Source organism: Podarcis tiliguerta (genome assembly GCF_965153285.1).
Source record: "Podarcis tiliguerta genome assembly, chromosome: 9".
Classification (NCBI taxonomy): Eukaryota; Metazoa; Chordata; class Lepidosauria; order Squamata; family Lacertidae; genus Podarcis; species Podarcis tiliguerta.
The window spans coordinates 71,579,893-71,596,395 of record NC_139542.1 but is presented as its reverse complement, the minus strand read 5'-3'; the positions used below and the strand labels follow the sequence as shown (position 1 = coordinate 71,596,395).

The window sequence follows — 16,503 nt, the reverse complement described above, 5'->3', positions numbered from 1 at the left end:
AACTGAATTTAAGATTTGAAAAATGGGAAAGAGAAATTGAGAGCAGAAATTGACAGATCCTTCTATCCCTATCTGGTAGTAAACCCAATTTAATTCATTGGGACTTACTTCTGAGTAGACATGCAACTGTAGATGGTTTTTGAAAGGCCATTAGCCACTGCATTTAATTTGTGTTTAAAATTCCATAAGATTCTTTGCTGCAAAAGACTAACAGAGCTATCCATCTGGAACGTCATTAACTTTGAAAGGAAGGCAACTGATTTGTATATAAATAGTAGAGGGATATACGTGTATTGTATAATATATGTAAAAAATATGTTTATTTCCTCATCAGCAACGAACTGGAAGAAAGACTTGAACAAAATATACCAGTTGCAGTGAAACAGAAAATACTGGATGAAAGTGCAATTAATTAATTAAATTTCTATACTGCCCTTCATCTGAAGAACATGGCATGGTTAACAATATAAAGACATCTACAGGTGATACCTAACACCATGTAAGCTAGCGATGATACATCCAGGAACTTCACCTAGGTGCTGGGGAGGCTGCACCACCAAGGGCACATAACTCCACATATGGTGGGAATGCTCCAAAATTCAATCCTTCAGGATATCAGTTTTACAATAGATCTGCAAAATAACAAAACAGGTAATAGAAGCAACTCCAGAACTGCCCTACTAAATATCTCCCAATACAATAACACACAGTCACATGACAAAGAACTCATTAGTCAGCTCCTGTGCTCTTTGGCAAAACATGAACTACCGGTAAATAGAAGTGTGGAAATACAGGCTTTAAATCCTTAAAAGGTGCCCCTTTCAGTTAATTCCAAAGTATTCCACATTAAAATCTACTTCCAAATTTCCTTCTTCCCCTAGCATAGAAGAAGACCACACATTTGGTAAGTTATAAAATAGTTTACTTACAAACTCCCCAAAGATCATATTCACATACTTTCCCATACAGCAGTAAGCAAAGTTCTGCAGGCTGTAAAATGTAGCTTGGTTACAAGATGGTAAAAGTCCCTAAACTATTAGTATAGGAAACTGCTACTTTCAGATTCCATTCTTGTCTGAAGCAAAAGTGACTGGTTGAAGTCATCTCCCCCTTCAGCCTGCCTGCTACATTTTTCACCACAGGAAGTTTCTGAATTGTGTTCAAGGGCAGTGCATTACAATACTCCAATCTGGATGTCACCAGAGTATAGAGCACATTGACCAAGTAATCGTCTAAGGGGCAATGGAGGCAGCAAACCAGCCAGAGATAGAAATAGGCACTCCGGATGGCATTACCACTTGTTGCAAATAATCTGAAAACATATATTTTGTTTTTCTACTACACGGTTGCAACTCCTGGACCTGCTCCCAAACTTCATACATTGTCCAGGTCTCCTGCAGACAGACTTCATGCACACAAACTGTAGGCTGTGTCTGTGTAATCTGAGTAGAAGTGTGCAAAGGCACTGTGAAGGAGCTCTGAACAATGGCTGGTGAATAATCATGCTTCATCTTCCACATATTGAAGATGGCCACTGTTAAGTTGTGGGTGAACATATCAGACGACACAGCGATTCTTCAAACAGCTCTTGTTTATTCAGAGACCAGAACAGAACTGAGCTGAAGGGCTCCTCAGTCGGCCTGCTTATATAGAGCTCCAGTACAACGTTACAGTAGCAACTTTCTAAAACTATCCAATCACTGAACGTCACTTTCAACCCTTCATTTGCATAACTATCTACAGTATCCCCCTGCTGGCTCAGGGTGAGAACTTCAGTACATAACAGCCACACTGTAGTCATCTGCACAGGATTAGTAAAAACTCTGTGTAAGATAACCGAGTGCATAATTGATACCTAAGGCTCAATACACCCATGTGTCTATGCCACCCTAACTGGTTCGCACCTCAGTATGCAAACTGCCCTCACTGAAGAATATTAATGTTTGAGGTGCTTTGAAAGTTGCCTGTGTTATTTGAGCTTCTAGATGACATAGCAGCACACCTTGTGATTCAGTTGCCAGCATATTGCCAGAAACTATCAGTACTGTGTTATTTCTAGAAATCCTTGAGAGATACATGCAAACATGCAAGAGATAAACAAAAATGTGTGTAACGATAGGAGTTATCAGACTTTGTTGCTTGAGGACAGCTTCTAGCTGTCTTGTATCATTTTTTTTTTTTACAGCATGGGTGGGAAACATTTTCCAATCTGAGGGCTGCATGCTCAGGGGGTGGGGGTGGTAAGAGGTAAGCAGGGGCAACAGCCAGGGGATCAATGGATGTACAGCAGGCAACATTTCACCCATGCAAAAGTCACAGGGCCACACCCACCCACTGTTCCCCATCTTTGTGCAGGCAAGGAAGAGGCATTCAAAGACACAGTCCAAATTGGGGGGGGGGGTGAATCTATCATAGAATCATAGAATCATAGAGTTGGAAGAGACCACAAGGGCCATCGAGTCCAATCCCCTGCCAAGCAGGAAACACCATCAGAGCACTCCTGACATGTGGTTGTCAAGCCTCTGCTTAAAGACCTCCAACGAAGGAGACTCCACCACACTCCTTGGCAGCAAATTCCACTGTCAAACAGCTCTTACTGTCAGGACGTTCTTCCTAATGTTTAGGTGGAATCTTCTTTCTTCTAAGGAGGGTGTGGAACAGGACTGGCGAAGGGTGTGGCTTGGGCAGGGGGGTTGTGGCCTAGAAAGGCCTGGAGGGTTGAATTCAGTCCCCTGACTAAGGTTCCCCACCCCTGATTTGCAGGCTTAAACATAGCATACGAATTAAATGTTGAAATAAAACAGAGGATGTGGATTACAAGAGCTGAACATTCTCATTGGGATCATGGAGGAAATCACTTTGGACTTCTGATGGACTAATTTCTAGTGCAATACACAAGGCATTTTAGATTAATTTGCACTTAGACTGTTACAGGGAAATTATAATTGGAAGATTTCCCATAGACCTAAGTGCACTTTTGCATGATCTTTGAAGACTTTTAGAAGCAACACCATTTATTTTGTTGAGGTTGGAACTGAATTATTGTGGGAGAGGGCTTGGAATACATCAATTAGTTGGCAGAGCAATCCTCCCAGGGGACGATGCAAACCCTTGCCAGGCGCAAGGTGGAAGGAAAGGAGGAATGGCATTTCCCCTTATTTTATTTCTTTCGGGGGGCAGATCATACCACACACTTAAAGCACACAACTTCTGCCAAAGAATCCTGGGAATTGTAGTTCTCCCCTGCAGAGCTACAATTCAGTATCCTTAACAAACTACAGTCCCCAGGATTCAGTGGCGTAGCGTGGGGGGTGCAGGGGGGCCCGGCCGCACCGGGCGCAACATCTGGGGGGGGCACTCGCACTCGCAGCTCTCTGCCCCTACCTGGCTCACTCTCTCTCTCACTGCAGTGCTGGCTGTGCGAATCCGATCCGAGCCGCCGGGTCGCCGCCCACTGTGGAGGGGAGGGTGCCAGGCGTGCGATGCAGTGTGGAGAGAGAGCGAGGGACTATCTGGGGGAGGGACAGTGCAGCGGGGGGGGGGCGCAAATTACTTGCCTTGCCCCGGGTGCTGACAACCCACGCAATGCCACTGCCAGGATTATATTGGGGGGGGGGGGAGTCATGTACTATCCATGTGTATTACATGTGCTTTAAATGTTTAGTGTGGAACTGCCCTGTTGTTGTTTTCTTTAGGAATGTCTCTCTCCCATGGTTTCCAAAATATATATGCCATATCCTGGGCTTGTATATATTTGCCCCGGTTTTGAGAGCGTGCTGGGTTGAGTGGGGAGGTTTTGGATCCTTCAGATTCAAACCGTCCCCCCTAATACACTTCCTGAGACGCTCAGCTTTTGTTTCTATTGATGTCAGAGCTCTGGTGTTAGTGAGGCAAGGGCCACTGAGGTATCTGAGGCAGTGGGGAGAGACCCTACACTTTCAGATCACCCTCTCAGAGAGGCAGGTCTTGAGCATTCAATGACCCCCTGGGACACTCTTCCAGGGACCATAGGAATGCGGTCTATAAAATATTAAATAATCAAGGAAGGCTCATGAGTTGTCTCATTCTCTTTTAAAGCCAGGGGCCACCACATCCTGTGGCGGTGAATTTTATGTAATGTATAATTGACTTACCAGATCCACTGCCACAGCCACAGGATGTGCTGACAGCCTCTAGGTTAGAAGACTTGAAAGGGAGATTATTAAAGAGGCGTGGTGTTAAAAGGCTGAACAGCACATGCTAGAAACAGAGAACAGGGCAGGGCATTTGTTTCCTTTTGTGTAGGCAGCTCTCTCGGAAAAAGGAGGCCAGACAAGGTGGTGCCCCTGTCTGATCCACCAGAACTCTTTTGATGTAACAACCACACATTTAAAGGCCTCAAGTAGAACGTGGGACCAGAAAACTTGGGTTTTATCTCCTTAGAGCAAGCATGGCCAAATCTGGCCCTCCAGATGTTTTGGGACTACAACTCCCATCATCCCTGACCACTGGTCCTGTTAACTAGGGATGATGGGAGTTGTAGTCCCAAAACATCTGGAGGGCCAGGTTTGGCCATGCCTGCCTTAGAGTATGCCCTGCATCTCCTCATTACAGGAGAGTCAGTATCAAAAACAAGTAAGTCACGCTAGCAAACATGGCACATTAATGGGTCAAATCTGCTTTCTGAAGAGGCAAGTCACAGCTGAGGTTCATGTAGAAATGTGAGGATTAAGCTGGTCACATTTGTTCTTTGTTCTTAGAAAACCATATATATATATATTATATGAGGATATACATATCCTCATCAAAAGATTTTACTGAAAGAGTTCATCCCATAAGAAATATTTTAGGGAAGGGGAAAGGCACAAAATGCCATTTTCCTTATTGCAAACAGTTTCCCCCAACACATCCTTTGCAAACACATGTTACAAACTCAATTCTTTAAAATAATGGTGTTTGCAAATATTTTGCCTAAATATTGTTCAAAAAAAGAGCAGTGCATATGAAGTTAAGGGCTCTTCATCGTTGTTCCTAATGAAGATGGGGCTAGAGAATTTTGTTTGTTTTCTTTTTCTGCACATGTAACCTGACAGGTGCTGAACTGGCAGCACTGGAAATTGAAGTCCTCTATTTCTCCACAGGACTGGCATAGCATGGGCGGCGGCAGCCATGCAACCTTCCCCACACTGCCATGCCAATGTGTCTGAACCCTCTTCTGAAGAGAGCACCTCTGGAGGTGAGTGGGAAGGTCAGTCTCTATGTCTGTCCAGTCAGTGGCCTGCATGCCAGTGACTCATGAAGCTGCCCAATGTGTTAGTATTCCGTGGACACTCATCCACTTGGATGAGAGGAGGGCCGGCCCTCCCATGAGGCAAGGTGAGGTGACCACCTCGGGCAGCAGGATCCACAGAGGCAGCAGATCTGGCCTCCGAGGAATGCATCACACGTAGAAGATCTTTATTCCCTGCTTGCTCCCAATGTAGAGCTTCGCTCCTCCCTTCTTCCCTGGCAGGGGGAGAGCGCCATTTTGTGATTCGCCTCAGATGCCAAAATGTCTTGGGCTGGCCCTGTGAGCGACGTAATGGGCTTGGCTTATGGTGACAGTACACTGGTGCCTCACAAGACGAAAAGAATCCGTTCCGCGAGTCTCTTCGTCTAGCGGTTTTTTCGTCTTGCGAAGCAAGCCCATTAGCGGATTAGCGCTATTAGTGGTTTAGTGGCTATTAGCGGCTATTAAAGGCTTAAGGGATTAGCGGATTAGCTGCTAAAAGGCTATTAGCAGCTTAGTGCCTTAGAAAAAGGGGGTGGGGAGCGAAAAAAAATCGCAAGAATCGCAAGACATTTTCGTCTTGCGAAGCAAGCCCATAGAGAAATTCGTCCTGCGAAGCGCATTGAAAAATGGAAAACCCTTTCGTCTAGCGGGTTTTCCGTCTTGCGAGGCATTCGTCTTGCGGGGCACCACTGTATAGTCAAAGCCTTTTGCTGCTGGGCTACAAATCGTGGGGGAAGAACAATATTAATTGACACTTATTGTATGGGCTGCAGAAGAGTTGCACTCACTCTCTGAGTGCAGCTTGCTTGCAGCTAGCCTGGGCTTTTGTCTCCTCACTATCTTGCATTATAGCTGCCAGTAAGTGATGTTGGGCAAATTCCAAATTCCATTATTGTGCATATATGCTCAATAGTGCTAACTAAGCATCTCTTCTGAGGAAGAACCTGCGGGTTTGCATAAATCCTCAAGGCTGGATCACTGCAATGTGCTCTATGTGGAGCTACCCTGGAGGTTCGTCTAGCGGGTGTAGCGAGTGCAGAACATAGGTTACCTGGAAGGGGCGAACAAACTACTCAGTGGCGTAGGAAGGGGGGTGCGGTGGGTGCAGGCTGCCCCTGGTGTCATCACTGAGGGGGTGACAAAATGGCAAAAATATGTGTTTTTGGAGAAAAAATAACTCCCACCCCCACCTACACCACTGCAGGAGCCCTCTCCCCTCAAGTAGTTTCCAGAAGCATTGCTTCCTCCAACTTTGCAAGCACAGCACAGCCTTTATGGCTAGTAGCCTTCGACAGCCCTCTCCTCCATGAATCTGCCTAATCCAGAGGCATAGCTAGGTGAGGCGGGGGGCACTGGGTGCCACACCGTGGGGCCTGCAGTGTGCCTGAGCCACGCGTGTCAGGGCTTGCATCTGCCCACCGCCTCAGCCACCCTACAGCCGAGGGAGAGGTTGTGGAGAGGCTCCATGCAGCCCTGCCTTGGCTTGCCCCACCCCCATGGGCAGCTTGCCCCACCCCATGGGTGACTCGCTCCGCCCCCAGCTGCAGGGTGGGCGCTCTGCCCCAGGCACCCATGCAGCTAGCTACGCTGCTGAAACTACTCCCAGCATACAGCATCTTAATTGGGGACTTACACTGGCTGCCAATATGCTACTGGTCAGGTGTCAGGTCAGGTTTAAGCTATTGGTACTATCCCATAAAGTCCCATTCAGCTTAGGACCAGGTTACATGAGGGACTGCCTTATCTATTATATACCCAGCAGATCACAGCAGCCCCTGGGAGATTTTTCTCCTAGCAGTTCCAAAGAGATCAGAATCCTCCACAGTATCTCGGAGCAGGGCTTTTGATGTGGCTGCCCATTCTGTGAAACAGCATCCCTGTCGAGATACAACAGGGGCCCACTCTCTGCATTTTTGGAAAACATCTGAATTCATTTTTGTTCCCAATGATATTTCCCAACTGGATGAATAGGTCTCTGGCATGAGTGTCACATTTTTTTTCTTTTTAAAATTCATTTGCCGTTATTTTCTGTGCTGGTTTTTAACTGATTTTATCATATTGCATATGTCACCTTGAGACATATATGTGGGAGGTGATTAATTAACATTTAATAAGTTGTCTATATGCACTGTACACAATTATGTTTACTCATGTTAATCTTTCCTTGAGCGCATTGGTGTTCAAGGTCTTTGGTATTATGAGGTGACAGTCTTCTGCGGCTGGGAGTTGTAGTCCAAATATCTGGTGGGGCATCTTGGAAACTCCGTTTGCTTTAAACAAATCACTTTGTCAAGGGTAGGTTTTTGTTCCTTAAGCATGGGCAGCATGCATGGTGCCTACCAGGGTGCTTTGGACTGCAGCTCCCATCCACCCTAGCTAGCCAATAGTCAGGACTGATGAGAGTTTTAGTCCACAACGGCACTACAGCACTTGCCCCTTTCATAAAAGATAGCCGTAGGTGTGCTGTGTTTCGTGGGTGGAGGTCACCATTCCAAGGCTGGCCTGTGAGGGAGCTAAGGCAGTCCAACAAGGAGATGTGGCTTAAACAGCTTGGAATCCCTTGTTTTCGTAGGCAAGGAAGATACCCAGCCTGAATTCTGATGGTACAGCCTGTAGCGAGTTCCTTTGACGTTTCTGTTAGGCTCCCTGTGTCCACTGAGTGTTGCACAGACTGAAAGTCTTCTTCTAGGTTTTGGCTGTTTTCATGTATTGTGTTATGCACCATGTTTCCCTTCCTTATTCTGTGTGTGCAGTCTTCAGATTATGGCAAGTAACTCAGCATTAATGTAATCTATTATACCGAGCAAAGATAGCGGTTGCAAAGTGGCAATATACCAAGTGCATAATGATTGCTTGCAGATCCTGTATACTTCCGTAAGGGCTCAATAAATCTTAGCAGAGACGACTGATGCAAAAACAAAGCACACAAAAAAGAGTTCGGCTAATACCAGCATTTAGCATTTGCTGCTTTGATATCTCTTGCATTAGAGATCTACCCAGGAGTCTTGGAAATTAATCATGTTGTGTAAAGAAGCCATCACACTGTTGACATAGATTCTGTAGTGATGAACATCTGTAATGCAGGAAGTATGGGTATTATTAGTTTATTTGGGTGGTTGAACAGCTCTGATAAATCTGTGTGCAAGTGTGCTTTTGTGAGCGTGAAAGAGAGGTGACTTGTTGGGTGCATTTTGTTTCAGCTTCTCCGAGAGAAATAATAACCCCGAGCTAATTGAAGTGATGCTATAATGTCTTGTCAGGCTATAAAACCTGAAAAGTTATGATTGGGCAGACATACATAGAAGGTTGGATTTTGTCTTGGAGACTTGTGATCCTCAGCGAGACATGATAATAATAATAATAATAATAATAATAATAATAATAATAATAATAATAATAATAATAATTTATTATTTATACCCCAACCATCTGGCCGAGTTTCCCCAGCCACTCTGGGCGGTTCCCAATCAAGTATTAAAAACAATACAGCGTTAAATATTAAAAACTTCCCTAAACAGGGCTGCCTTCAGACGTCTTTTAAAGATAGGATAGCTACTTATTTCCTTCACATCTGAAGGGAGGGTGTTCCACAGGGTGGGCACCACTACCGAGAAGGCCCTCTGTCTGGTTCCCTGTAACCTTACTTCTTGCAATGAGGGAACCACCAGAAGGCCCTCGGCGCTGGATCTCAGTGTCCGGGCTGAACGATGGGGGTGGAGATGCTCCTTCAGGTATACAGGACCGAGGCCGTTTAGGGCTTTAAAGGTCAGCACCAACACTTTGAATTGTGCTTGGAAACGTACTGGGAGCCAATGCAGATCTCTCAGAACCAGTGTTATGTGGTCCCGGCGGCCGCTCCCAGTCAACATGGTGGGCAGTTAGCCCAGTTCCTTTTTGTTCCTTTGGACAAATTGGACAAATTAAAGTCTTGTTCAGTTCTAGTGACTCGTATCAAAAAGGGTGTTGCAGAGTTGGACAAGTTTCGAAACAGAGCAACCCAACTGATCAAAGGGATGGAGCAGCTTCCTTATGAGGGATGGTTACAACATTTTGGGCTTTTTAGTTTAGACAAAAGAGTAAGAGACAAAATGACAGAAGTGTATAAAATCATGCATGGTGGGGAGGAAGTGGAGAGAGAACAGTTTTTCACTCTCTCTCACGATGCTAGAACCGAGGTACGTCCAGTGAAGCTGAATGTTGGAAGATTCAAGACAGAAAAAAGAAAGTACCTTTTAACACAACACATAGTTAAATTATAGAATTAGCTCCCACAAGAGGCAGTGAAGGCCACCAACTCAGATGTCTTTAAAAGCAACAAATTCATGGAAGACAAGAAGAAGAAGACTTTGGATTTGATATCCCGCTTTATCACTACCCAAAGGAGTCTCAAAGCGGCTAACAATCTCCTTTCCCTTCCTTCCCCACAACAAACACTCTGTGAGGTGAGTGGGGCTGAGAGACTTCAGAGAAGTGTGACTGGCCCAAGGGCACCCAGCAGCTGCATGTGGAGGAGCGGGGAAGCGAACCCGGTTCACCAGATTATGAGTCTACCGCTCTTAACCACTACACCACACTGGTTCTCGACAAGACTACCGAGGGCTGTTAGCCACAAGGGCTGTGTTGGAGACAGCAGTGCCTCTGAGTACCAGCTGCTGGAAACAGGAGAGAGTGTGCTGAGGTCCTCTTCATGGGCTTCTCATAGGCACCTGCCCGGCCACTGTGAGAAGATGATGTTGGACTAGATGGGTCACTGGCCTGATCCAGCAGGGTCTTCTCGTGTTCTTAAGCTACAGTCCAACCATACAGAAGGCAGAATTCCCAATTTTTCTATCAAGAGAAGGAAGATGTATTGTTTCAGTGAAGAGACTGATTTCAACAAAGCAAAAGCCCCAAACCTGTATTTGGGCATCCAAGGATTCTCTATTTTTAGACCTATTTTCCCCTTAACTAACCAAATTCCGATAATTTGAAAGCTGGGCCACCTCACTGAGGGAGCAGCAGGTCCTGGGGCATCTAGGTGCTGCGTTGCGGACCCTGGTTCTATGATATTCAAGCTAGATATTAAAAAAGAAATTGAATGAATGAATTTATTATTTCGGTCATAGACCAGTTCCAGCTCACATACAAAATCAGGGGAGTCATGAAACACAACAGGGATACATTTAAATTAAAAAGGTAAAGGTACCCCTGCCCGTACGGGCCAGTCTTGACAGACTCTAGGGTTGTGCGCCCATCTCACTCAAAGAGGCCAAGGGCCAGCGCTTTCCGAAGACACTTCCGGGTCACGTGGCCAGCGTGACATCACTGCTCTGGCGAGCCAGAGCCACACACGGAAACGCCGTTTACCTTCCCGCTAGTAAGCGGTCCCTATTTATCCACTTGCACCCGGGAGTGCTTTCGAACTGCTAGGTTGGCAGGCGCTGGGACCGAACAGCGGGAGCGCACCCCACCGCGGGGATTCGAACCGCCGACCTTCGATCAGCAAGCCCTAGGCACTGAGGCTTTAGCCCACAGCGCCACCCGCGTCCCCACATTTAAATTAGCAGAAATTAAAGAAGAAATTACATACATGCTTCTGTGGAATCCATGGACATAACCACAGGTTTACCTGGCATACTTTTCAGGCTATAAAGAAAAACCACAGGACACAAAACCAATAGCTAAGCCATTATCCTTCAATTCTAATACTGACTTTTTTGTATAATCTCATTGGCATCAGTCACTGCTGGCTTTGGTGCAATAAAGCTGTGATTCAGGCATGTGGTAGCTGGGCCGCTGATTGGTTGCTATGGCAGTGTGCCTGTTCAGACCAACCAGCCTCCTCATTCATTTTCACTTGAGAAACCCAAAATACTTGTGTGCGGCATATCACTTTTTGTTACTGAAATAAAAACATCAGCCCATTACTTTGGGAATCAGAATGATGTTAACTGAAAAAGAATCGATGTGGCTATATAGTACAAGTAAAACGGGACACCTGTCTTGCAGAACGTAGTAGTTTATTTTTCAAAATAAAGTAATAATAATAATAATAATTTTTTATTTATACCTCACCCTTCCCAGCCAAGGCCGGGTTCAGAGCGGCTTACAAGCAATAATAAAAACAAGCTGAATGATTACAACTTAGAAACAAAATTAAAATACAACAACATTAAAATATTAAAATGTAGCCTCATTGCAGGAGGAGAAGGAAAAGAAAAAAGAAAGAGAGGGAGGGAGGGAATCAAATTGGCTCCAAGCCAAAGGCCAGGCGGAACAACTCTGTCTTACTGGCCCTGCGGAAAGAAATCAGATCCCGCAGGGCCCTGGTCTCATGAGGCAGAGCGTTCCACCAGGCTGGAGCCAGTGTTGAAAAGGCCCTGGCTCTGGTTGAAGCCAATCTAACTTCCTTAGGGCCTGGGACCACTAGGGTGTTGTTATTTATGGACCCTGAGGCTCTCCGTGGGGCATACCAGAACAGGCAGTCCCGTAGGTACGAGGGTCCTAGGCCGTGAAGGGCTTTAAAGGTCAAAAGCAGCACCTTAAATCTGACCCTGTACTCCACCGGGAGCCAGTGCAGCTTGAAAAGCACTGGGTGAATATGCTCCCATGGCAGAGACCCCGTGAGGAGCCTCGCTGCAGCATTCTGCACCCGCTGGAGTTTCTGGGACAGCTTCAAGGGCAGCCCCACGTAGAGCAAATTACAGTAGTCAAGCCTGGAGATGACCGCCGCATGGATCACTGTGGCCAGGTCGGGGCGGGAAAGGTAAGGGACCAACTGCTTGATGCTGGGAAGGTGGAAAAATGTCGCAAGTACAAGAATACTTTGTGGTTTTTTAACAAGCAAGCGATGTATAAATTTTATGAAACAAACAAACAAATCACAGTTCTAACTTCACCTATTGGCTAAAAACACTGAAAGGCAGGAGTCGTCAGTCTGAGGTATCTCCCAGAAATTGCTAGAAGCTGGCCTGTGCATTATGCTTCATAACTTTCTAGAAGGACCCGAGATACGTTTTTTAAAAAAGCTCAGAATCTGGGGCACCTGCTGGAAAGAATTGCTGCAATAGCGCTGTCATAAATTCAGCCCCAGTAGTTACCACTCCAAGTACTGTGAGCCAGGGTCCTGTGGCCATCAGGTGGCTGAAAGCACTTGAAGCAGAGCTGGAGAGATGGAGAGAATTATGACTTGAACACCTTTTATATTGATCAGGACCAGGAGGGTGAAATCTCCTATATTTCACATAAGTTTCAGTACTTATGGTATATAGGCTAGTCCATTTAAGTAGTAGACTGTGGCTGACTACCATCAGTGTAACTGGGATACATTCTGGTACATTCATTTGAAACTTTAACAGTCTTTATAATTTCATATCCAGTGTGACACTATCGTTCTTCTCTTCCTGTTCTTTAGCATCTTTTCAAAAGGTTACAGTGATGGTATGATGCTGTCATTAATCCAGTGGCGTAGCGTGGGGGGTGCAGGGGGGGGCCGGCCGCCCCCAGCGCAACATCTGGGGGTTAGGGTTAGGGGGCGCAAATCCACGGGTTAGGGGGTGCAAATTACTTGCCTTGCCCCGGGTGCTGGCAACCCACGCTACACCACTGCATTAATCTTATTGCCATCCAAGTTGCCAGGGTCTCATGTGACTGTTACTGAGAGTCAACAGTCGTTTCCACAGGCCCACACAAAGGTGGTCGAGCACTGAACCTCTCCTCCATGGACGTCCATCATGGCTGCTCTCCTGCTTCCTGACGTTTGCTGTAGCTGGCAGTTTGGCAGGCCTAGCACAGTCCAGATTAGCAAAAGTGACTGTTTGTAGCATCGGGAACATATATTTTGAGAATGTTTATTATTTATTTTACTGATACCATTGGCCTGTAAAGTGTTGAACAATAGTAATAAAATACTTCACTAATCCATAAAAGCAGCCCCTTTATTGTCCAGTAATCCAGAAAATAAATAGCCTAGGATGACATTTATGCCATTGCTATACAAGCAGAGAAAGATCTTGCCTTAACGCTTATTTCCAAGCTGGAACTCATACTATGCTGAGATAGAAGGATCATCTATTCAAATTAATGGTAGTAGTGCTCATGGAAATAGTGCTCAATTGGAAGGACGTGCGCAAACTTTCTACCCACAGGTGTTGCTCCTGAATATGGCCACTAGCATTTGATGAAAAACTGACTATGCAATGTAAGAAGGCATGGAGATAAAATCCAAAGATGTAGATTTCAGGACACTTGGTTTCAGTTTATTAGTTATGTCAACTTTAGTGATCATTTGATCCATTGTTCTCGCTCTCAGTGTCCTCTTTGAAGAAGATACCCTTCTTCAATATGATCTCTTTAACGGTTTACAGTATAAGTATTTTGCTGTGCTTGGGAGTGATTATGTTTATTTCTTTGGGCAGGACACAGGTAGTTTGTAGTTTTGTTGTTCAGAGTTGGAAAAATTAATAAAAAGTATTTTAATAGATGCAAAGTAGCTGTGTTTGATGTTTTTGCCTTTATTCCTCTACTCATTTTATGTGTACATATTTCTTTAATATTGAAATCACGATCGTATGAATTTAGATGTGCTAATTAGCTTTTGGTGATGTCGTGTCAGCATCTGGGTCCAAGCTGTTTTATAACCATCATCTCTTAATGCGCTTCATCAGAACTTCACCTCCTCTTGATCCAATTACTCTCAAGGATCATTGGGGGTTGTGCCAATGGGTGTCAGAAGCGATAAAAAATAATGAAAGTGGCTGTGCAATTAAGTGAAGGTGGAATACTATTCAGATAATTAAATTCAGAATAATTTGCACTGTTCTTGTGTTGTATAGCATATAAAGTATTCTCCATCAGTTACAAATAGATTAAAAATTATTCCCCTATAGCTAGAGTATTCATAGCAAGTGAGTGAAAATATTTGACCTTTTTAGTGCTCTGAATAGTCAGGGAGCTTGATATGGAGGAGTATGTTGGTGGTTTAGTTCCTGTTACCATTTAGTGGCCTGTATTTAATGAACTGGTTTCTAGATGGGTGACATCTGGCTTCTCAGCAGCACAAGTCAAAAGGATGTCAGTGTTTTAGAAAACAACAAGCTAAACATGAATCAGCTGTGTGATCTGGTGGCTTAAAAGGTTCAAGCAATTCTAGGCTCCATTAACAGAATTAGAGATCATAGTAAGTACCACTCTATTCTGCTTTGGTCAGACCTCACCTAGAATATTGTGCCTCCTTCTGGGCACCGTAGTTTAAGAAGGATATGATGCAAACTGGAATGTGTCCAAATATGGCAAGGTCCTATTAAAAGAGGCCGAAAGAAGTGAATATACTGTATTTAGAATGAAGGAGGTCTCTTTGGTGCCTGCTAATGCAGAGGTTTGACCCCCAGAGGCGTACTCCATTATCTCTCAAGATAGATACCAACAATTAAGAGGTAATAGGATAGGTAAAGGTAAAGGGACCCCTGATCATTAGGTCCAGTCGTGACTGACTCTGGGGTTGCGGCTCTCATCTCGCTTTACTGGCCGAGGGAGCCAGCGTACAGCTTCTGGGTCATGTGGCCAGCATGACTAAGCCGCTTCTGGTGAACCAGAGCAGCGCACGGAAACGCCGTTTACCTTTCCGCCGGAGCGGTACCTATTTATCTACTTGCACTTTGACGTGCTTTTGAACAGCTAGGTTGGCAGGAGCAGGGACTGAGCAACGGGAGCTCACCCCGTTGCGGGGATTCGAACCACCGACCTTCTGATCAGCAAGTCCTAGGCTCTGTGGTTTAACCCACAGCGCCACCCGTGTGGTTTAAGCCACAGCGCCATCCTATCCCTAATAAGATAGCCATCTTCAAATACTTGACATACTACAGATACATAGAGGATGAAGCAAATATGTTATCTGTTGCTCCAGAGGATATCACTTGAACCAATGGATTAAATGACAAAAAGCATTACTTCCTGACAGAACTCCATGAAGAGCTGCATGACAGTGTGAGCTGTTCAAAATGGAACAGGTGCTGGGCTTTTCTTCACTAGAGGTTTTTACATAAAGGTCAAATAGCCACCAATCAGGCGTGCTGTTGGGGATTTCCTGCATTGGCAGGGGGTTGGACAAGATGGCATTTGAGGTACCCACCAGGTCTGTAACTCTGTGGCTTAAAATGCTAAAGTTCTCTTGTGGTGGAATGAAGGTGGGGCTCAGGAAAAGAAAAACCCCAAGTAACTCATTGTGAAATATTTGGTATTTTGGATGGGCAGTTTTTTCTGTAATTTGATTTTTCTACTTTTTCTTTCACAGCTGACATTATTTCAACTGTTGAGTTCAACCACACAGGAGAGTTGCTGGCAACAGGGGATAAAGGAGGTCGAGTTGTTATATTCCAAAGGGAGGCAGAGGTATGAATTTTTAAAAAGGTGTTCTGATTGTTGAAGGAATGTTTCTTACTACAGTATTCAACAGCAAATAACCCCACCCTCTGTTTCACCATATTATTAGCTTCCATGTCCTGATCCACAAGCCCTGTGCACACACACAAAATGCTGACACAGTATTCTCCAAAGCTACTCTAGCTCTGGACGCCTGCCCAGAGTGTTTATTGTGGCATTGGTGCGCCTTGCTTTTGCAAGTTCTTTTTTGCAGCATCTTCACGATGTCACTGGCAACAAAATGCCAGCTCATCTGTGCGTGCGTGCGCACACACACGTCTACGAAAATCTGATATCTACAAAAACCCTCTTTACCAAGCACCTGTTTGCAAATTAAGCTGCTGACGGCAAGCACCCTGTGAATATTTTTTAAAAACATCATGATGCACAAGCTGCTATTCCCCTGTTGTTTGCAGGACAATAGATGTGACTGTTCTGGGCTTATTTTAATTGCACACTGGCTATTTTTGTCGTGCTTGGATGCATGCTTGATAATGTAATGGTTACATGTAAAGGTTCTTATTTGTAGTTCAAATCGAAACTTTCCGAAAAGATTGTTTGCGATTGTTGGAAAGAAAAACTATGTTAAGCCCTAGGTTTAGAAACAGTGAAGCTTCCTGCTTGGCAGGGGGTTGGACTCGATGGCCCTTGTGGTCTCTTCCAACTCTATGATTCTATGATTCTATTTTGGAGGTCTTTAAGCAGAGGCTTGACAACCATATGTCAGGAGTGCTCTGATGGTGTTTCCTGCTTGGCAGGGGGTTGGACTCGATGGCCCTTGTGGTCTATTCCAACTCTATGATTCTATGATTCTAAGCTAAGGCTTGGAAGGGATTGGTGCCTTGTATTTTTAA

The 16,503-nt window shown here is 45.0% G+C and overlaps 1 protein-coding gene across 4 annotated transcripts in view; it reads left to right on the top strand.

Moving 5' to 3' along the window:
- PPP2R2C (protein phosphatase 2 regulatory subunit Bgamma) overlaps positions 1 to 16,503 on the top strand; it is a 49,199-nt gene that overhangs the window by 15,038 nt on the left and 17,658 nt on the right. Inside the window, exons 2-3 of one of the 4 annotated variants that reach the window (XM_083399093.1) lie at positions 5,132 to 5,215; positions 15,522 to 15,619. In XM_083399093.1, the coding sequence (XP_083255219.1) occupies positions 5,132 to 5,215; positions 15,522 to 15,619 (182 nt within the window). Of the gene's footprint in view, positions 1 to 5,120; positions 5,228 to 15,521; positions 15,620 to 16,503 lie in introns of all 4 variants that reach the window. The other 3 variants (XM_083399090.1, XM_083399092.1, XM_083399091.1) reach the window with 3 other exon arrangements.